This window comes from Colletotrichum siamense (genome assembly GCF_013390195.1).
Source record: "Colletotrichum siamense strain Cg363 chromosome Unknown KSG_Cg363_contig04, whole genome shotgun sequence".
NCBI lineage: Eukaryota > Fungi > Ascomycota > Sordariomycetes > Glomerellales > Glomerellaceae > Colletotrichum > Colletotrichum siamense.
This window is the reverse complement of record NW_023501017.1, coordinates 5,136,539-5,158,993: the sequence shown is the minus strand read 5'-3', so window position 1 is coordinate 5,158,993 and position 22,455 is coordinate 5,136,539. Positions and strand designations below refer to the sequence as shown.

General features: G+C 51.8%; 6 protein-coding genes across 6 annotated transcripts; 3 read left to right on the top strand and 3 right to left on the bottom strand.

Moving 5' to 3' along the window:
* Positions 1–8,718: 8,718 nt before the first annotated feature.
* Positions 8,719–10,255, top strand: CGCS363_v007293 (uncharacterized protein; the record flags this gene model as incomplete). Its single annotated transcript, XM_036639142.1, has 2 exons — positions 8,719–9,010; positions 9,075–10,255. 2 exons carry the CDS (start codon positions 8,719–8,721, stop codon positions 10,253–10,255), a joined length of 1,473 nt encoding a protein of 490 aa, XP_036495610.1.
* Positions 10,256–10,377: 122 nt separating this feature from the next.
* Positions 10,378–12,177, bottom strand: rco-3-3 (putative glucose transporter rco-3; the record flags this gene model as incomplete). Its single annotated transcript, XM_036639141.1, has 4 exons — positions 10,378–10,749; positions 10,802–10,905; positions 10,972–11,913; positions 11,970–12,177. 4 exons carry the CDS (start codon positions 12,175–12,177, stop codon positions 10,378–10,380), a joined length of 1,626 nt encoding a protein of 541 aa, XP_036495609.1.
* An 822-nt stretch (positions 12,178–12,999) lies between these two features.
* On the bottom strand, positions 13,000–14,566 carry CGCS363_v007291 (putative transcriptional regulatory protein; the record flags this gene model as incomplete). Its single annotated transcript, XM_036639140.1, has 3 exons — positions 13,000–13,217; positions 13,271–14,412; positions 14,466–14,566. The coding sequence occupies 3 exons, from the start codon at positions 14,564–14,566 to the stop codon at positions 13,000–13,002; spliced, it is 1,461 nt and encodes a 486-aa protein (XP_036495612.1).
* A 1,684-nt stretch (positions 14,567–16,250) lies between these two features.
* On the top strand, positions 16,251–17,396 carry xdhA-5 (putative D-xylulose reductase A; the record flags this gene model as incomplete). Its single annotated transcript, XM_036639139.1, has 1 exon — positions 16,251–17,396. The coding sequence occupies one exon, from the start codon at positions 16,251–16,253 to the stop codon at positions 17,394–17,396; it is 1,146 nt and encodes a 381-aa protein (XP_036495611.1).
* Positions 17,397–18,078: 682 nt separating this feature from the next.
* CGCS363_v007289 (Trichothecene 3-O-acetyltransferase TRI101) lies at positions 18,079–19,605 on the top strand (the record flags this gene model as incomplete). Its single annotated transcript, XM_036639138.1, has 2 exons — positions 18,079–18,230; positions 18,288–19,605. The coding sequence occupies 2 exons, from the start codon at positions 18,079–18,081 to the stop codon at positions 19,603–19,605; spliced, it is 1,470 nt and encodes a 489-aa protein (XP_036496951.1).
* A 397-nt stretch (positions 19,606–20,002) lies between these two features.
* On the bottom strand, positions 20,003–20,851 carry SR1A-2 (Spherulin-1A; the record flags this gene model as incomplete). Its single annotated transcript, XM_036639137.1, has 1 exon — positions 20,003–20,851. One exon carries the CDS (start codon positions 20,849–20,851, stop codon positions 20,003–20,005), a length of 849 nt encoding a protein of 282 aa, XP_036496952.1.
* Between the last annotated feature and the right edge of the window lie 1,604 nt (positions 20,852–22,455).

Genomic DNA, 22,455 nt, shown 5'->3' with positions numbered 1-22,455 from the left:
TCATAAACCCACCGGTTGGCTGTCTTGAGAAAACACATCGGCGTTCCAGCTACACCTCCCTACCTACTCCGACATCCATTCGGCTTGTAAAGCTTTATAACTTTACTGGATCTAAACCATGGTCCATGGATGAACCTATCCGGTGTTCATTGGTAGTCGCGGACCTAGCAGATGGGCCCGACTATTTCGCTCTCTCATATACGTGGGGCAATCCCCGTACGATCTACACAGACAAAAATGATATGTTCTCTGATGAGGCTTGGGCATCACCCGCCTTTGAGATTGACTGCGATGGCCATGCTGTCTCCGTCGCCACAAATCTTTACACGGCCCTCCTTTCAATGCGTGGGAGTTTCAGCGAGGGAGCATTCGTCAAGAAACTTGGCGAAGAACGGTTTCGCTCCAACAATGCCGAGTATTCCTACATATGGGTCGACGCTCTTTGCATCAACCAGGATGATTTGCAAGAAAAGGGCAACCAGATTCCTATCATGGATCGTATTTACAGTCAGGCCCGTGCTACTATCATGTGGCTTGGCGGCGAGGAGCCGCTCATCAAGCAAGGTTTTCCTAAAACCAACAAACAGTTTCTACTCGTGAATAAACGGCTCCGGGAGGTAATAGGTCCGAGGAATGAGGACCTGGTTATGGATCGGTGCCTAGCATTCGACATCTTCGATCCTAAAGCCTTTGAGCAACTTGGTCTGGAGCCTGTCGACCTAGCGGATCTTGTAGGCTGGTACCTCCTGTATAGCCGGTCCTGGTTCAAGAGAGCATGGGTAGTCCAGGAATGTGTCCTGTCACCAAGCAGCTTATTTCTCTGTGGTACTCTCATGTTTTCTGTGAGAACAGTCTGCACCATGCTGATTAATCTCGCACGCCAAGGTTGGGCATTGCCGATTCAGGACCTGGTCATTGCCAACCTCTTGGACCCCGAAACGATGGCCATCCCTACTGGATTAGAAAAGTACAAGCGCGACCATCGGGACTGTCCTTTGAAGTCCAAATATCTCACTCTGCCGCTGTTTCGGGCAAGATTGGATTATAGCATCCTTGACCAGCTTGATGAGTCGGTTGTCGCCGTTTGGCATCTGAGGCATTTCGTTACCACTGAGCGCTCAAAAACTGTAAGTTCCCGACATAAAGCACTTTTTGAATCGCAGCTGATACTAGCTATTTGCGTAGCCTCCACAAAATCCAAGCTCGCAGGAGCTATGGAAAAACGGCTTGTCGATCAAGAATTTCCGCGGCAGGCGGTGTATGGATCCACGGGATAAGATTTATGCATTCCATGGAATGTTCAAGACTTCCGACGGAAGATCGATATTTCCCTCTCCAGATTATCTGAAGTCAGTGTCTGAGGTCTACACCGAGGCCACCCGAGCCATTCTCCTCGATACAGGAATTTCATTCCTTCACTTCAGAGAGTTTCGATCAAGCAACCCTCTCGGTCTGCCTTCCTGGGTGCCCGACTATCAAGTGAACGACGGCTTCCTGTATTTACACAACACAGCTATGGCCGGCAGGGATCCGTCCACCTTCTTCACAGCAGCAGCTAGTCTGGGAGCATATACATTGGTCTTCAAGGAAAATAATACGCTCGGGCTAGTTGGCTGCCATGTTGACACAGTGGTCCGTCCAGAGCCTTTCAGACTGGAAATAGAAACTATGGGAGCGGACTGCAGACACTTACTGGAAACACTGCTCCAGATTCCGGAGGAGTCTTTGATTTCAATGCCGCCTTCTGATGTACTGTATCCTGTAGGGGGGACGGCGACGCCTGAAGCTACTAAACCTACGCCTGAAGCTACTAATCAAGGCCGATATGAGGTTCTTTGGCGAACTCTCGTCCAAGACAAGAGAAGCGACTATATTGCACGTCATCCAGCACCCAGCGAAATAGGAGACGCACTCATAGGGCGCCTGAACAGATTACTCAGATCACAATGTGCGTACATTGTGGCGAAAGACACAATGCAGTTGTTGGAGCATTGGAGGCAAGAGTCCACGCAATGCGATGACAGCCAACAGTTCTTCGACGAGTGCTCTCCGCTGCTGAGACGCCACCAGCGCCTTTATCAATCGTTCTCCATCCCATTCATCGACGCTTCAGATACCGAATACGATAGAAGAACGCAAGTGGACGGCTTACTTGAAATGAACGCAGTCGTGGAGGTACTGCAGGGAAATCTCCCCATCGAAAGCAAAGAGCGGCCAAGTCCAAAACTGTGGACTCAACACCAGTGGCTGTGGGAAGGTTTGCGGACTGCAATTGAAGCCCGTGATTGTGACACTTTCGATAAGGTGTTCACGGAGATTTTGCATAATCTCTGTTCTTCCCAGACTTCGGCGGAGGCTGAAGAGCACAACGACAGATATAATCAACAGCGTACTTTGTTTACGACATCCGAAAGACGGTTGGGGCTAATTGCCGATGGGATTGAGCGGGGCGACGAAATTTGGGTTATACAAGGTTTGGATGTGCCGGTTGCACTGAGGTGTGTAGGAGATGGATTGTATAGTTTGGTGGGCGTTGTCTATGTGCATGGCATTATGCATGGTGAGGCGGTACTTGATTCGACGGATGTTGTTGAGTTGGACTTGGTATGAAAAAGGCTATTTAAGCCTGAATCTTCATCTTCCTGCAGCCAGTCATGAGGTCAATACAAATACAAGGTAGGAAGACGCATTATGGATTATCGTTGCAAAATAGTGACGCAAGCCGTGATCAGGCTGGCGATGCAGCCAAGACGTCAGCCGCCATTTGCACAGCCCATTGCCGCTCGTGTCGGCCAATTGTCTTCACACAAGTGGTGGTCAGCTAACAATCCCCTGGTTCGTGACTGGACTCTACAGCAGGTCCTCAGGCAGGCTGGGGTGAAGAGATAGCATGTCTATCGGCAGTAAGCCAGTTACCCCTCATCTGTGTATTTTCGATGGACGCAGTGAAACAGATTGGGGTTTTCCTCGGCAAACAGATTCACCTGTGCCACCTCCTTCATGTGTCCAATTCCACATATAGAAACGCGTCTCGTCAGGCGATATGTTTCCCCAGGACACGCTGCTTAAGGACGCATCCTTCTACACAATTCAACTCCGAGTCGTTATCGGCGATCACTATCTGCGAGCCAGTTAGGACTGGCTGAAAGCTTTCAACCCCGCCTTTGTGTCAGCATCTGCTCGATCATCCTTTTCAGTTCCTCTGCCGTTTGTCCAAATTATTGCGCAGAATGTCATCAGGGTCAATTCGCGATGCCGCGGGACCGGACCCGCCAAACTCCATTGGAGCAGGGGTCGATAATAGGAGCCAGGCGCACAGCGATTCATTTACTGGTCTTGCTCCAAGCGCCGGCGATGGCCATCAACAAAAAGACAATGACTATGAAGAATGTACCTCTCGCATGTTGTCAATCAAATCATGGTGTCGAAAGCTGACGTGAACTTAGATGCTGACCAGGAGGAGTGGCCTTGGGCTATCCGCGATTTCGACACAGTAGAGGGAGAGATTCATTTCTACCAAAACTTGATACAGGAGTACGAAAGACACGTACATGAAACGAACGACCGGATGATAATGCAATTTCAGCTGATGCTGGGTAACGCATATGCCGCTGCTGGCAAACACACAGATGCCAAGCGTATGCTCGAGAAGGTCCGCGCCGGAATGGAAGAAGTCTGGGGTTGGAACAATGTTCCTACTATGGCGTGCATCAAATCCCTGGTCCACGTCTACGAGATCCTTGAGAAATATGACAAGGTGCAGGAATTGTATGAGACCGCAATCACGGGCGTTCGTCGATCACTGGGACGCGAATACCCCTGGACCCTGGAACTCATGAATAACTGGGCCTGCTTCTGCGTTAGGCGTGCCGACCTTCAAAAAGCGTGGAAACTATTAGGAGATGCCCACAAGGCCAAAACACATGCCTTAGGCCGTAGCCACCGGTCCACACTCGATACACTTTGCAACTTGAGGCGAGTTGCACTCGATCTGGAACACGGCGAATGCAAGGGAATGATGAGGAGGGCAGTCGAAGCTTTACGATTCCGGTACGATGGCAAAAACATCAATGTCCTCAGGGCAGTAAAACACCTCGTGTTTTTGCGCCTGAGAGCCGGGGATGCTGAGAAGGCACAGATGCTTTGCAATGAATTTCACATCGAACGTGAGCACATCCCCTGTGCCAGAAAGCCAAATGTGGTACTAATGACACAAATAGTGCCTAGGGACGAGGACCAATGTGAAATGCACGAGGACTGTCTTATCCCAGCACTGAAGACGAAGTGGCGAACCGTGGAGGGGAGAAATATATCGACAGATTCCCTCAGGGAGGAACTGCTTAAGAGAGGTCTCGAACAGGGGAACCTGGGGCTCTCAGCCCTCGAACGAGTTCTATCCACTGTCAGAAAGTGGTCTGGAATGGGTTTTCAAGAATTCGCGGAAAGTCTTGGCAGTAGCAGGCTTAGGGAATGGAGCAGTTTCATCAGCCCGGCAGCTCTATTAGAAGAGGCTTGTGCAGCGGGGTACGAGACTGCGGTGGAGCAGCTACTGGATAAGTACAGCAAGATCGATGACTGGCACGCTGAATTGGAGCCAAGAAGGCAGACCGCATTTCGAAAGGGGGTGGTTTCGGGAAGCGATGCTGTTGTACGGTTGCTACTTGCATACGACATCAACATCGATGATCCGGGCGACAATGGGAACACGGCCCTACATGACGCAGCTGAACTGGGTCATGAGGAAACTACCAGCCTTCTGCTTGAAATTGGGGCCAACAAGCACTCAATGGACAGAGATGGCAGCATCCCTATGGACTTGGCCATGAAGGCAGGGCATGAGGGTGTCGTGAGGATTTTCATGGGTCACAACGGTGCAATATTAACCAGCTCAACAGACACCGCGAGGCCAGCAAATGTGTCCGGACCGAATTTCGACCACCACAGAAAAGCGAGGGCAGCGGATTTCGAAGCAACAGGCTTCGATGCAACGATCGTTCACTTCTACACCGAAAAGCATACGGGCGAGGTAGACACCAACAAGCCCCCACTCAGCGACGCCCATCGAGCCATGAATGTGGCGGTTGAAGAGTTCGTGTCGAACAAAGACGGCCTACTCGACAGGGTATTGGCTGGAGAGGCCACAAATGGGTGTGCATGTTATCCCAAAGCAGACTTCCAGTGGATACACCTTCCTGCGAATTGTGTAAGTCTCTGATGTGAGCCATATCACTCGGGCAGGCAAAGCTAACGTTCAACAATCTAGATGGACTGGGTCGAGGTAATTGACTAAATTTTCCTCCGTTTACACTTGACTGAACCCAGGCTGCAGACTCTCATGACCACGTTGAGATTCGACTGTACCAACTTTGAGGTTTTTCCAGATCTGCTTAGGACTGAGCTATGGATGCGTCAGCTACACGACCCAGTCAATTCGTCGGTTCATGGACGCTTCATGAAGCCACTGTGTCGAGAATTACCTGACAGTATACTGCCTCCAGTCCGCCGCATTTATTGGAAATATCTGACCTATGCCACAGCGAACCCGGGGAATCTTGTCGCTTTCGTGTGTAAATTGACCTGTGTTTGATAGCATTTATGCTAATGCAGATGGATAGATGCCATACCTTCACTGGGAGTCTGAAGAAAAACGCAAGGAGATGAATAAGGTCATCAAAACAGCCGTACCAGAATCTTGGAACGTCGGTCTGGTGTTCGAGTATCTCTATGGGGAGAACTTTAAGCTTGGCTCGGCCTCCGGGAATGAGGGGTACAATGATCGCAACCAAGCTCTGCTGATTTCCCACCTTTTCCCTGACCCATCCCGACGTCCGATGCACCTCCGACGCACTCTAGATCAATTTCAGTACTACATGACCGAGAGCACAGAAGATCGCGACACAGACCAGGTCGTCTCGCGCTATTTCAAAAGACAACACCCAGACATTTCGCTGCCCGTTATGATGATTGACCAGCTGTGGATATGGGTTTTGAACCCGGGTTTGTGTTATTCATTGTCCCAGTAGATACTTCATTGCTGACGACAGCCGCTACAGAAACAGTGATAACTAGTTTTCCGCAGCGATGGGATAGCCGGAAGGGACAGCCTCGAGACAACCCCATTCTAGATACTGGAAATGTAGTTGAGAGGATCCTGGATCGCCTCATGAAGAAGCATAGAGCCCCAATAACATGCGTCTTCGACCTGGCAGAACTAATCATGGCCCAATGCCTTGGTCTAAATTACGACAGGATAGAATGGGAATACGAAAGATATCGCTACCTGGAGATATTTGACTATTCTATCTCTTATGTGGTGAGTAATGCCATTGAGACGTCATGACTAGCGTTTCAAAGTAACTTTGAACAAGGCAAACGAAGAAATTCGCTGCTTCAACAACTTCGCCGACGGGGCAAATAACGAAGACAAGACACGGAATGATAAGAGCCAAGAAATGATGGACTCAATCCGTGAGGGGCTGAAGGGGAATAAAGTTTTGCGAAATCGGAAACAACAGGACGACAAACGAGTGGCTGCGAATCGTAATAACAGAGGTTTGATGAATGATTCGACCGGAGACGTGGTGTCACCCGGACGGACAGACGGGTGCCCTGCGCGTGTTCCATTGGGCGAGCACACCTCGAGGGCTTCCTGGAAGTCCGAAGACAAAATACACGCACGAAAATTAAAAGACGCAGAGGCTATCGGGTCTTCCTTGTTGGAACTTCTTTTGCTGAAATTCAACAAGCCTCCAACGAAGAAAGTTCGTCGGGAGGAGGAGTCCTTTGATATAATGCACGAGGTGGGGTTGCTGCGAGAGATCAAAGACATTCGAGACGAGTTGAACATTTTGAGTAACCTGTTCGCTCAACAAAAGTTTGTACTGGGGCCCTTTACACGGGTCATTACAAATGGGAGACGAGCCGCCGCTGTATCCACTGGCGAGACAGTGGGCAATTCGTCTTCGAGACCCAGTCTGGTAGACGCTATCGAGAAACAAATTGCTTACGTAGAGCAGATGGATGCCAATGCGGGGAGGGTATATCGCCACGTAAGAGAGGAACCACCTTACGCCCTGGCCACGCTGATGTTTCGATCCGGGTCGCTAACGTTGCCTTTCAGCTGGAGGATCTGCTAGACCTGAAGCAGAAGCAGGCAAACGTATACGAGGCTCGAACGACGCGCGTTTCGGGAAACACCATTACGGTCTTCACCGTGGTCACGATCATTTTTCTTCCAGCATCTTTCATGGCTACTTTCCTGGCTTTGCCGATCTCGGAGTACAACTACGTCGGCGATGATAAGATGCAGCTTGGCTACGCGGTCAAGTCTACCGGTACGACAAACCTACTCTCCAAGCTCTACATCGAAGCCCCTGCTAACCCGTCGCTTGTTCTTGAAGTCATTACGACTATCTCAGTGGCGATTCCGTTCATTGTTTTTGCTCTCTATGTCAATCCCATTGTAATGCTCATCAAAATTTCGCTCGGCCCGTTCAGGAAAGCGGCGGACATGGGTCGCAGAGCAGCCTCATTTCTTGCCATCTTTTTGAAACTCACTTTCATAGCCTTGCGGGGTGTGTTCAGATATTTCCATGTGAAGCATTTCTTGAGGATAATGGCATTTTTGCCATGGTTCGGTTTTAAAATACTCAAGACATGCTCCCAACTACTTATGTTTGTACTCTCGTGCTTAGGACCGTTGTCTCAAGGCATGAGGGAGCACAAGAAGGAAGCCAGGGGGGAGGGAAGGGACTGGAGGAGGAGACACTTTGTCATTAAGATGTTCTGGGAGCGTATCCAGTCGAGCGAGGAAGATCAACACGGGTCCGCAGGAGACGTGGAAGAACAGCGGACAGAGAGCGCGGCATCAGTGAGATATAGCAACACCCGCGGAGAAACTGAAACCGAGCCGCCACGGGAGAACGTTGGCGAGGGGCCAGTTAATGAGAATGTGCTTGTGGAGAGAGGTGCTACTGAGAGAAGGGTCGACAGCAGAGAGGTCATATAGGAAAGACCACAGTGTGAGCCAGGTTGAGTAGTGAATATACTATGGTATCGGATAGACCGGCCATTATAGCAATGGAACTTTACCTTCATAGCTGCTGGGTGTTCATGATCACCCTGGCTCAAAACCCCGACTGGTCCTTCAAATTAGCTAGGCCATCACGGAAGTATGCAAGGAGGCAAATCAGAAACTGACCAACGCGAATTTTAAGGTAGTATGATATACTTCAGATCGGGAAGCCTGTCAAAAAAGCTTCTCTAAAATTAGGGGAATCAGCTGTCACGTATATCAACATCTCTGCGGGTTGTGGCTGCTTATTAAGTAGTGCATCTCAAAACTTCGCACTTTAATTGCCCAGTAGCCTGTCAGATCTGATTGTGGCAAAGACGTCTTTGAGAGAAACGTCCAGATAATTAAACTACGAGGAATGCAATGCACTGGCTGGCATCGCCCGCACTCTACCAACTCCAGTCATCATCTCGGGTGATAAAACGCCGGCCCGGCCGGCCATGCTTTTCGGACTTTCTTCGGCCGAGACCTAAGAGTGGGGCTACCGGCCGGGCGTCTGCCGCACAGTGGCAAACTGTGAGGAAAATGGAAAGCGCAGAAAAAAGGTACCCCCGAACTATGAATGGAGCTGGACCCTTCAGTCAACCACGCCACCCCGCCATCACCCCACGAGCTCATCATCGACAGCTTCAATTGAAGCAGCCATGGCGAAGACGAAGTCGAAGAAGAGAAAGCAAAACGCGCACGCCGATGCGCCGAATAAATTGGCTAAGACGAGCGCGACGACAACCACCCCGCCCCCGACCGACAGCGATGGCGACGCCACCTCCCTCGAGCCTAAGAGCTTGCAGACGGTCATCTCGGACGAGGAGCTCGAGATCGCGGTCGACACTCTCAAGACACTGGCACAATACCCGAATCTGATCAAGTCGCGAGCATGCAAGGACCTTCGTGTCGCCGTCTACGACTTCCGTCAGGCATCCGCAAGCGATGCTCGTACGTTTTCGCCACCCACCGTCCCATATCAATTGGAACAAGGACTGACATCTCGAACCTGCAGCTGGATCGAACCTCGGCCTCGTCGCACGCATCACATCCGCCCTTACCGATGAACGATATACAGAAGCGAGGATTCTTCTCGCCGAAATGAAGATCCGCGAGCAAGAGCCGAAGCTCGGCGCCCTGTGTCGCTGGGTGCGAGACCTGGACGTCATCAGCGGCTTGTCGACAATACCCGGCGGAGACGGCTCCGACATCAAGCGCAGCGAACAGGATGAACAGCGCCTGCGGGTTATCGACGCCATATTACGCGTGACTGGCCCCGTCGACACCAACCCGAATGCCTTGCCCATTCCATCAACACCGGGCATCGCCCTTCAGGAGATCTGGGACTTGCGTCCCTCTACGCCCTCAGAAGAAGTGTACGCGTCTGTACTGGACAAGACAATATTCAATTCGGCGCCGGCGTCACTCGCTACCGGTCTCCGCATGATCGAGAGAACACCTGGACCCGACAGAAAGCCCCCCAACCATCACGACGCACTCCTCTACACCAATGCACCCAACACTATTCCCCTCGCCGCAGACCGCACCGATATATCATATCAGCCACATCCCATCGTTCCCAATCTGGGCGTGATCAAGAACGTTCTCTCGTCAGAAGAGTGCAAAGCCATCATCGCCGCCGGTGAGACGGTCAATTTCCTACCTGACGCGCCTCTGCGCGAAGACGGTGACATCAGCATCCTGGCCCACAACTTCTACTGGGTTGTCGACCCTCTCTTCCATGACACTTTGTGGTCCCGCGTCTCCGCACACGTCCCGGCGTCGGTCAAAGGTCGTCTAGCACGCGGTCTGAACCGCCGGTTCCGCGTGTACCGCTACGTCCCCGGCGCAGAGTATCGCGCTCATATCGATGGTGCCTGGCCTCCGTCCGATGTCCTGCCGGACGACACGTACGTGTACGACGCCTCGCCCGAAGGAAAGAAGCAGAGTTCGCTGTTCACGTTCTTGATCTACTTGAACGACGAGTTCGAGGGCGGGGAGACGACATACTTCTTGCCGGCGGCGAGAGAAGGGACGCTGAATGCGTACCCAATTAAGCCAGTGATGGGCAATGTTGCGTTATTTCCTCATGGAGACACTAGTGCGTTGCTTCATGAAGGCACGGGCGTCAGGAAGGGGGCAAAATATGTTATCAGGACCGAAGTGGAGTACGATGTTGAGCCATCGGAAAAGTAAAAGTTTATGATTTATTAATGACAAACCAAATATCCATATTCCACGAGCTATTTATAGTCTGGCAACGCTGAAACAATATAATTAAGGCTTTCACTCTGATTTCAGGCCGTTCTCCGCTGACGTCAAACTTTGGTCGTAGAAGCCTCCGTCTCCCCTTGTCCCAAGTGCGCCGCGCCAACAACGGTCTCGTCGTCATCCACAAAAGCTTTGTCGCCGAAAGCAATTGCTATCTCCTCAAGTGTGTGATTCGCCGTCTCGACATAGTAGAACTTTGCCAGAGCCACTGATATCAGGCAGAATCCTGCAATGATGACATAGTAATAGCCTCCAATGCCCGCGAACGCGTCAGGGGCCGACATGCCAATAGCGAAGTTGAATACCCAGTTCGAGCAGGTGGCGAGCGCCATGCCCTTGCTACGGGCGCGTAGGGGGAAGATCTCAGCTGGAAGCAACCAGGGCATGGGACCCCAGGTGAAGCCGTAGATGGCATTGTACTGAGAGAAACGTAAGCATACATCATCGTGCCATGCTAGGGGGTAAACCTACGATCACGACAAAGGCATAGATGCCATTCGCACGAACATTGATGTCAGGTATATGTGCCTCGGTGAAAGCGCAGACAATGCTGAGAGCGATGGCCATGAGAATACCTTGATAGTTAGCTTCCCGTGCATGAGTAGAAGAGAATATCGGAACTATATCGGAACTATGCTTACCACCGAGGATCAACAGTGGGCGGCGTCCCCATCTATCAGCTAGCCACCAAGACAAGGTCGTCGCGGCTACATATGGGATCGAGTTCGCAGCAGTGTAAAGCAGCGACTTGGACTGGCTCATGCCAGCCTTGGCCAGGGTCGTGGGCAGGTAGAACGAGATGACGTTGATTCCGTTCAGCTGAGCAAACATCTGCGCAGTAATGCCGACGATGGTCCGCTTTCTATAACGCGTAAACATCTCCCTCCACGATGACTGTCCGAGAGTCGCCTCATAGCGCACTGCTTCGCTGATTTCCAGCATGACTTGCTGAACGTGTTCAGCCTGCGTGTTACCATCCCTCGTATGCAAATCGGCAACAGTCTGTATGCACTCCTGCGTGAAACCGTTCCTTGCGAGCCAGCGGGGTGTTTCGGGAAGAATGAAAGACATGGCGAAGAGGATGAACGCGAGACCCATCTGGATGAAGTAAGGCCCCTGCCACGACTCGCTCTTGGGCACGAGGTGGTAGAAGCCGTAGTCAACCCACGTCGAGAGCGCGTAACCTCCGATGAGGAACGTGTATTCGACACCTACCATGAGGCCACGGCGATGCGGTGCGGCGATTTCAGTTTGGATGACGGGGACGGTCATTGACAGAAACCCGACGCCGAATCCTTGGATCGTCCGTCCGGCGATGAATGTAGCAAAGTTAGGGGCGAAGGCTTGGATGAAGGCGGACGCGAAGTAGATGAAGCCTCCCAGTCGAACACATCGCTGTCTGCCAATCATATCGCCAATATTTCCAGCCATGAGAGAACCGATGGCAGCGGAGACTTGCAGACATGCGACGAGGATGCCCGTGATGGAGGGGTTGATGTCATCGCTTGAGCCGTGGGCGCCTCCGTAGTCTGCGAAGAATCTCTTGAGGAACACGGGGTTGACCAAGAGGCCGGCCACGATACCTGATTGTTGTGTCAGTCAAAGAGACTCAGGGACAAATTCGAAGATGTGGACGGACCTTGATCATAGCCAAACAGGGCGTCTCCAAGAGAGCCAAATGCGCAAGTCATCCATAGCAGAGGCTTACCCCTCAAGGGATAGCGAGCATGGACAGTCTTCGGCTTGATCTTTGACTCGAGCCATGAGACATGCGGCGGCGGTAGATCTACGACATTGGAAAGAACGGGAGCGGACTCCAGAAGAGTTGGTGCAGGTGGCTTCTCCATTGCTTCGGTGGTGTGACAAGACAACTTCAATTCGCTGTATTAGGACGAACTCCAGAATACCTACCCCGTGGGGAGAATCTGGGGTTATTTAAAGCATCGACTTGAGAACCCATTCATGAGCCTTTTACCTGGAGCCGTCGGAACCGGTAGATGTCTGCAAATCGCGGGGTATGGTCGCAGCAGCTTCGTCAACTTGGCACCATTTTCAACCATCCCCACGATTGCGCCAACATAGAAAACGGGCAACCACAGCCTTATCCCTGTTTTTCCCCAGACCTGAAGTCGTGCTGAAAAGTCAGATGACAACATGCCCCTGCGGAGTGAACCGGTTCACAGGCTGCACAGGGGGTGGGCGAAGACTCGACATCCGTCGGAACCGTAGATATGCGTCAGTGGAGTGATTGGCCCGGATCCGTACGCCCAAAACATGGATACCAACACTTCAAAGCTTGCGAAGGATTTTCTTTTTCTTCAGTCATATCCGGTATACAGAGAGCCCAGTTGCCGTAGCTCCAGGGAGTAAAGCTCCGGTGCCGGTGCGGAGTACTGAGATTAGATGGCGCCATCGGCATACGTCGGAGGCCGAGATCAGCCAAATTCTCAACTATGTTTTATGCAGCTAGGTGAAGGGTCCTACGAAAGTAGCGAATCGAGAGAAGACCCGCGCTTTTTAGTTAGGTTTCGGCCTCACGACGCTTTCAAGATTGAAGAATGATCATCAGGAGAAGACTCTGGCCCTGGAGGCTCTGTCCCTCGCTACTCTGAATCTAGCCAACACGAGTTCACTGGTTAAATCCTATTCAATTTGGGGTCTCTGAGAGATCACGGAACTTGGCCGCTCCACGTAGAGTCCCAAAGCCAGAAGAGACCGTTCGCCCCATAATCTACAGCATGCTGCCCTGGCGATTCGGTCGGACCCTGGTACGCAGACCCAGCTGCATAACTAATGTGTTGCGATTGACCTCCTAGCAATGCACCATTACCCCTTGACTCTGACGCAAGACCAGGCTCCAAGTACTCATTTTGGAACGGTGGGATAACTAGCGCAAGTCAGCGTGTAAATATGAGGCTCGTAGAGGAGGTGAAGACGTACTCTGCTGAACCGAAGCCAGACTTTCGTTCAGGCGCTGTGCAAAGCTTGGATTAGATCCATGCCCTTGATCTGGCCCGTGAACCAAAATATTAATCACGGACTCAGACTGGGTGTGAGACTCCCGCTCCGACATTGAAGACCTGGGGTCAAGGTCAAGAAGAGGGCGCGGTGCCGCCACTGTATCGGTGACGGTCGAGTTAGAAGCTGCCGTTCCGATCATAGCTTCGCCCTCACGTCGAAGAAGAAGACGGATGAGGTTCTTCAGCACGGCGCTGCTTTGGCTAGACAACGACGACCTCTGACCCAGAAGCTCTTCTAGCCGGAAGACCTTGGTAATTGGCCTTTTTATCCCCTGAGCTTGGTCGGAAAGCGGGTCCGAGAGAGCAACCAGAATCAGCACAATCGCTGCGTTGAACATATTCATGGCCACAAATGCCACGAGGTGGCTTTCAGTGGCAAGCTGAGTGAGCTGCGGTAGCTCCGTCACGCTGGAAGTTCTTACTGCTGCGTCCCACCATTGTTCTGAGATTGCAGTTGGCTCGATGCCGAGATCCTGATTCTCGTGAGGGGAGTGGACACTGCCTTGTGAGGCTAGGCTCTGCGGGCCCCCGTGGCTTGCTGATGGGGAAATCATTTCTGCGACACTGCTACCATTCGGTCCTGGGCTGCTCAAAGAAAGGTTCTCCAATTGCCGAGCCAGGAATGGTCGATGTAGTACGATCAGGAGGTTGTCGAACGTTAGCTGTAAAGACAAAGACTGCAAAAGATGCGCCCGTACACCCCATCCCGTGTTTGATGGGTCGTAGTCCCGCTTCAAGTCGAGGCACAACTCCGGCGGCAAATTGCGGCGCCAGGATGAGAGTCGCTGAATGACGTTAGTGATGAGGGAGCGGTGCTCTGAGTCGAAGTACTGGCATGTTGCGCGTGCCGATAGCGAGCCAAATATTTGCTTCAGCGCTGGTGATGCGATGAGGTATAGTTGTGTCAGCTCTGTCTGATATGGCGAGTAACAAACACCAGTGACTTGTGCTTGTGTGGCCTCAGAGCCAAAGAATGGCGACTCGCTGAACTCGGCCGGCAGATCGACGTTGTAGTCTTCGTCATTTATACTGAGAGGGCGCCCGTATGAGATCGAAGCGAATCTGACCTGTCAGAATTCACCACGGAAGGGAGAGAAGGATGTTTAAATGCATACCTATCCCATGTGTAGATAGTCCACCACACCCTCTTACGCTCTTCGATGTCATCGAAAGATCCGTCTTTTTGTCCCCGATGTAAACCCAAGGCGTGAGACATCTTGATGGTTGCACCCAGCAGGGCAAAAGACAGGTTTGGTCGACCGTGGTACACGTGATGTGACCCCAAAAGGATGAGGGTCTGCACCGCTGCCAAGGAACGCTGATCCATGACCTGAACAAGCCGCATTTCTACTATTTTGAGTAAATCATCGCTCCACAGCCTCCAATCTTGGCTAACATCGTGTGGACGCTTTTTGGATTGATACCATGCTGCCATACCCAGCACTGTTGAAAGCAGAGTCAAGAAAGGTGCCTCAGAGGGATGTGCATAGCCATCTTCAATCGACTGAAGCTGACGACGGAGCTTTGGCTCGTACACGACGAGAGAGAACCAATGGACAGCTTCGAAGTACTCCTCCAACAGCAAATGAATCGTGCCGAGGTCAGGGAAGCGGCCATCGAGAATAGTGGATATCGGGAGACGCTGGCAGCCATTCCTTAGGAGAGGAGTCCGGGTACCCGCCCCACCGTCCGGAATGGCTGATGTTTGGTTCTCGTCGATTGTTTGACTACCCAGTCGATAAATCTAGTGGGAATTTTTGAGTCAGAAAATTGGAAGAATGGTAACAATATGAACACTCCGTTACCTTGCGAGCGATGCCCATTGCAGACTCAGACTCCCCATAATCTAGCGACGGCCAAGAAACGTTTTGGGTGATCGTTTCTGCAACGTGACCATTCTCGACATTTCTTGCCAGACAGTCCTCCCCCGGAGACAAAGGTTGCTCCGTTGGGAGGCTGGTCACAGATCGGACATTATGGCTAATCGTAGCTTGAGGCCGTCTTTCGCATGTTAGTCATTTGTGGCCCTCAGAGATTTCTATACATCGCATCCAGTGTTTGGTTGTTTTCTTACTTTCGTAACTTAGATGCGCGACGCTCACTGCGACTTTGAGGTCTGCCTTTAGGGTGTTCGTCCAAAGACGCCTGCTCGCAATCGACGTTGGCTCGTACGCATAGCGAGCACGGCCTGAAGGCATCACACTAACACCTATCAGCGATCAAGCACGCTTGTCTGCAAAAGATATCGATAAAACCTACTCTACTCTTGTTCCGACGGCATCTGTTGCATGCGTTAGACACGCGTGTTGGCAGCCGGCGGCTCGCAATGATAGCCGGAGAGCCGTCATCCGAAGCCTGTTGTCTAGATTCCGACATTGCGAAATGTTGAGAGTTGCAGCATGAAGAAGACGGAACCGAATGACCGGCTGGTATTACACGACATGCTTTGTGGAATTAGCATGCATAATCGGTACTGGGCTACTACACAAGGGATAGGAGCGCAATTGAGCGAGCATTAGCCCAGTACAGACGGAACCGAGACCGAGACTGCTGAGCGATCGACATAAGTCGCGGTTCCGGCGGCACCCCTCACATCCTTACACTTGCCGCATCAGACTCCTCTTCTCCAACTTCCTCGGAACCGGCCCACGACAGATACTGGGTCAAGGGGGAGAATGAGTTGACCAATCATATCACACTCCAAGAGAGGAATCAGTCTTTGGGCATTCACAGCCAACTTGCTATGATAAATATTCAGGTCTCTGCGTAAAAGCTCAAATACTAATCCGTAAATGGTCATTCGTCAAGCACCAATCTAATTCCGTTCAATTATCCATTAAGACGAAAGAAAATCTTCCTACAAACGCACCCTTCCGACCGCTCTCGGCGCCAAGCAGACAATGCCTTCAGAGTGCCCGCCCCCCGGCTACAGCCCACGAACGTCGAACGTTTCTTTCGTCCTCAAGAATCCACACGATGTCGATTTCGTCGAGCGACCTATTCCCCGACTCTCGTCACCGAAGGACGTGATAGTTGCTGTCAACTACACTGGAATATGCGGCTCCGATGTGCATTACTGGGACCATGGGAGGATCGGCCACTTCGTGGTAGAAGAGCCTATGGTCCTAGGCCACGAGTCATCTGGAACTGTGGTCGAAGTCGGTAGCGAGGTGACAGGTCTTCAGCCCGGCGACAAGGTTGCTATCGAGCCTGGCTATCCGTGTCGATGGTGCGCCGAACGTCTAGCAGGTCGTTATAACCTCTGCCCTGACATGGTGTTTGCGGCCACACCTCCACACCACGGCACGCTCACCGGCTTCTGGGCCGCTCCATTCGACTTCTGCTACAGACTGCCCCAGAACGTTTCCCTCGAGGAGGGCGCGCTTATTGAGCCTTTGGCAGTAGCGGTCCATATCGTGAAGCAAGCTATGCCAACGACATTTCCTGGGGCAAGTATCGTCGTAATGGGAGCAGGCCCGGTGGGCATCCTGTGCGGTGCAGTTGCTAAAGCCTTTGGTGCAACCAAAATCATTGCCGTCGATGTGATACAGGCAAAGCTAGAATTCGCGAGGGACTTTGGCTTCACACACGTGTACCTGTCCCAACGGATCTCGGCAGAGGATAATGCCAAAGCCCTTCTTGACCAATGCGGTCTTGAGGGAGGCGCGGACATTGTCATTGATGCAAGCGGAGCGGAAAGCTCAATTCAGACCAGCCTTCACGTCGTGAGGGCTGGAGGCACTTACGTCCAGGGCGGCATGGGCAAATCTGATATCAACTTTCCCATCATGTCCCTATGCCAAAAGGAGGTGGCTGCGAAGGGTAGTTTTCGGTACGGGCCTGGTGACTACAAACTTGCTGTTGAGCTGGTGGGCAGTGGCGCAGTACAGGTCAAGAAGCTCATTACTAGTGTGGTGGATTTCAGAGATGCCGAAAAGGCGTTTCGCAGAGTAAAAGAAGGCAGCATAGGGAAGACTCTTATTGCAGGTCCGAACGAAGTCTCTTTGGCAGTACATAACAAGAACCATACGAGTGTTCTCAAGTAGGGCCAGTGGTACTTAGCTTCGAGGTACATAGACGCAATCGAATAGAAGAATCAAGTGAATAAAGAGTCTTTGAGAGCATGACTTGCTTTGTGGCGTGGGCGTTCCTTTGGTTCGGTGGGTCTGAAGTCAATCAACGAATTGAGCATTCGGCCAAGACAACTCCAGCCACTGCCGTAGGCAGGTGACACGCATTGCAATCTTAGCCTTTGATCTTCTGTGATCTCTTCAAAAGGAAATTTAAAGTATTCTGAAAAAAAAAAAAAAACCACAAATGATTCAAGTATTTCGTACTTACTGGGCAACAGTGGAGACAGCTGCGCTGTGCCGTAGACTTCTATACATCATCGCGCCAACGAGCAAGAAGGGTCTGCGTCGGCCATTTGCCCAGATGTAGATCCTTTCCTCGCCGGGTAATAGAAGGTCACCCCATTCCAGTGTGATGCCAATTCTTTGGTATGCATACTAAAACCAATCAGACATCGTCACGGTGACCTTGCAGCCACGGCGCCCAACACAGCATGGTATGTCTGCTTTCCCCGACTGGAGTGCAGAAAATGCTTTACTCACATAGGAAGGGCACCACAACCGCTCATATAAGCATAGGTTGTGTCCAAAACCTTGCTGCAAGACAAGCTACACCAACATACTTTGGTTTTGACGGTTCTTTTGCAACATCATCGATATGCCGAGAGTCGAAGAGTTTCAGCTCCATCCTAGCGGTTGGGAAAATGACCCAGATGAGGAGCGTTTCAAATTATCTACGCTCGACTATCTGTCAGCGATGACTTACAACAACTACACGTTGTTCTTCAGACTCAATGGTGAACAAAAGAGGTAAGTATTGGTGTATACGTAAGAAAGGATGTATTATTGACTCTAACACTTCAATAGTCAAGTTGCGGATATACTGAAGAAGGGCCTGGAGCGGACGCTCGGTCAGACCCGGCACCTCGTTGGTACCATTGAGAAGGACGAAGATGGTCACCACTCTATCGTCAAGACAAAATCCAGCACTGTCAAATTTGTCATCCAATATCTCGACTCTCCTCAGGATGGTTTCGCTTCGTTCGACGACATTGAAAAGGCGCACTTTCTGTCGGCTAAACTCGGAAACATCAACATCCTGAGCAACGCTCCTATGACTTACGGCGAAAAACCAGAAGCTCATCCAGACAACAGCCCCGTGGTTGCTTCCTACAAGGCTAATTTCATACCGGGTGGACTCATTTTCAACATGCACCCCCACCATTACAGTAATGACGTAGTAGGGTGGGCCAATTTCGTGAGACAGTTGGCAGATAACTGTTGCGCTATATTCAACAATAGCGAGCTTCCCTCCTTTGACACCAGCTGTTTGGACCGCAGCCGCTTCATGTCGCCACTGATGGCAGAAGCCTCACGCATAAGTGCACCTCCTCAGGCCGATCGTCACCCAGAGCACAAGCTCTCTCAATGCCTGATCTTCCATCTACCTAAGAGCAAGGCAGCAGAGCTCAAGAAGGCCGCCTCTCCCAGCGACGGCTCTTGGATATCCACATACGACGCTATCAGCGCTCTGACTTGGCGCGTCTTCTCAAGAATCCGCCAGCCCTTGTACAACCCGGATCCAGCTTCCTATCCAATTTGGGGTGAGGGTGTTACCATGAGCAAGCGTCTGACGAACCCTGCGATGCCGACACGCATGCAGGGAAACCAATTTTTCGCAACATTGTCAACCCTGTCGCCGGTCGCACAGTTGACCACTGCTGAGATAATCTCGGACGCTCCTCTGTCCAAGTTGGCGAGCTACACACGCCAAATGACCAATGGGGTCACGGAGGATCTGCTGAAAGGGGCCTTACAAATGCTAGCACCTATTCGGAATAAGGCGGACCTGTCGGTTCGCGTCAACTCTTTCCCACCAATGACTGTAGCCATGACCGATTGGCGAGACGCGGATGTGTGTTCAGCCGACTTTGGCTTTGGGAAGCCCAGTGCCTTTCGACACTTGTTAGACACCATGGCCGAGGGACTGGTTGTTGTATATCCTCCGCATCGTGGACCGGCCGGCGAAGACGAGGGTATTGAGCTACAGTTTGCGTTCGAAAAGGAACTGGTCCAGCAGTTGGTGAACGATCCAGAATGGAAGAAGTACTTCGAGTTCAGAGGTGTTGATGCCGAGGAGACAACCCCGCCACATGGCGTCACGGAGTCTGCTGCACAGATCTGATGACGACAGGATGGTTCGCAATCGTCAACTCGTGGGCAAGAAGACTTCGACATGAACAGTTGGAAGTCATGCAGTAGTTAATTCGTCTCTTCATCGAAATTTGGAGCTTGTCGTCAAGTTCTATTGGACGGTCTGGGAACTCATTATCAACTGGTACAAGAGTAGGCTTCATAACGAAGGAGTGTGTATTTATAAATATGGTTCAGCGAAAGGTATTGGTCCCATCCATAAACGCCAACCGCCCCATCCAGTGCGAATCCCGCACATATGCCAACCGGTTCCCAATGCAAATTCTAGCCAACACTCCATCATGCTAATACCCGCTAAAGACAAGAAAGGTTACAGCCCCAAAAGCACAACTAAACTCCACATTGATAGACATCCCTCCCAAGTGGATTTACTGAGCAGCGCCGAAGATCTCGTTGAGGTCACGCTTGGCATTGCGCTTGATGCCGCACTTGTTCAAGCAAGCGTCGATGCCGAGAGCAATGTTGGCGGGGATGTGCTCACGGAAGCTCTCGAGGTCAGCGCCGTCAATGGTCTGGACACCACCAAGAGTAGCAGAGACGACATCCGGGCGCAGGTTGAAGAAGGTCTGGGCAACCTGCTCAACACCGGGGTCGACGTTGTTGAAGCCGGCGACGAAGACGGCATCCTCGCAGTCGGGGTTGAACTCCTGGTGGATGGCGCCCTGAGGGAAGACGGACATCTGGAAAGTATTCATGGTGTTGGCGATGGGCTCGACGCCGTTCTCGATCTGGAAGTTGGTGACGAGACGACCCTTGACGATGACATTGAGCTCGGTGGCCCGGTTGTGGACGTGGGCAGTGTTCATGCCGCAGGGGCCGAGGAAGCCGAGAGTCATGGCGGCGCCGTTGCCGATGAGGGCGGGGAAGGTCTTGGCCGTGGCGGAGGTGGAGAAGCCGCCCTTGCCGCGGGACTCGGAGCCCTCCGGGGCGCCGGAGTCGTTGAAGTCGAAGACGAAGTCACCGGGTTGGTTGAGGAGCTTGACTCGGTCCTGCTGGGTAGGGGCGGTCAGGAGTTTAGTGATAAGGTCCTGGTTGCCGGAGCGGGTGTTGACGGGGACGATAGGCGGGAGGACGTCGTCGATGGAGCCGCCATTGTGGCCGTCGTGGGAGTAGCTGGTGTTGGCGGCGGGAGCCGAGGACATGGTCTTGGAAGGGGCCGGGGCGGCGAGGGCGGCCGCAGCGAAGAGGGCTGAAGAGAGGATGATGGAGGAGTGCATCTTGATTACTGTTACTGATGATCTGGTAGTGATAGTTGATGTGGTGTCTGACAGATAGGAAATCCTGACTGACAAAGGAAATAAGGAAAAGGAAAAGGAAAAGTAGGGAAAATGGGAACTGGTCTTCAAGTTGTTTGATTGCGTTGGTTGTGATGATGAGGAGACAAGACACATGAACAGAGGTTCAAAGATCATCATTATATACATGGAGAGGCAAGATCCGGCGTCAGACTGTTTTCGATAATTGTAACTGTCTATTTTCGTAGTTGCCGTTGTTGGTGCTGTGCCTCCTGCGATACCCGGCACCGATAATCATTCACGATGTGTTGTGGTGTGGAGTGATGTGCGCCAGGCATCCTTCATCTGCAGTGCACCCGGGAATGGCATCAAGCTTACGCCGGACCGGTAATAGCAACACCCACCAAACCTAGGCCAGCACAGCCTGGCAAACTGCAGAATGGGGATCCATATTGGGACTGCTGATGCTAGATGAGTTGGAACTGGCGAATCACCGAAGATGCGCGTTCCCTAGCGCATCTTGGCGCTGATGGGAGACAGGGATTGACGTTCGTTGGGGGCTGTCCCGGGCAGTGTGGTGCCAGCTTGCTGGGTTCACCGCCGAAAACGAGTTGGAGGGCTGAAGGCTGGGTTCGTTGGCCGCAGCAAAAGGCTGATCCGTCAGCAGGCAGCTCTGCATTGTAGGACGGGGGAGTCTGGGGAAAGATGTTTCCTCAGTTGGTGTTGTTGATTCCATCCATGTCTGCTCCACGTGGCATTAGGTAGGCTTTGAAATGCAAGCTGCGTCCGAATTGTCCGACCATGTTTCTACCGACCTGATTACCATGTGTTTGTGGCTTTCGGAAGTCCGAGTGTGCTCGCTGCATGGATCAACTTCAGACGGCCAGACCTTGTTTCTAGAAAATGGGATGACAATTGAACCAACTTCCACTAAAGCATTAGGGCTAGTGTTGAACAGCATAACGAATCTGTACATTTCCAGCTGCAGCAAGGAAGAACTTTTGACCAGGCATCCGCAGAACAAGGAGAAAACTGATGAAATGATTCCATTGTCTAAGCCACATAGCTGCAGGTTGAATCCTGCCACTGTCAACTGTGGGAGGTGTGAGCTGCTGTCTTGTAGAACCACATGGCAGCATGTGCAGTCTACGCAGTCTTCAGTCCATACTGTTGTGCTTACTTCAGGCTGGAGACAAGAACCCCATGTCCCTAGCGTACATGAAGCTGACAATCCCTCCGCCCATAGTGCTTACAGCGCCTTGCACGCCTGCAGCCTGGGGAGCTCCGGCTATGCTCAGATGTTGCCTCATCAGTCATCTCAAGACCAAAGACAAGCCGGCTGCGGCAGGAGACGTAAGCTTAAAATTGAATTCTAAGCTTGGCGCCTTAATGAAAGCTATTTCTCCAGAAGTTGAACAAATACGACTGGAAAAGATTCATCCTCGGACTCTACCCAGTAGTAACCAAAGATTGGTGTTGTGGAAGGCTCACGTCCAAAAATATTGGCTATTTGATCTCACAACCGGCACATTCAGTTCCAGCGGCGCACATCATGTGGCGAATCAGGATTGGCCCTTTGTTCTGTG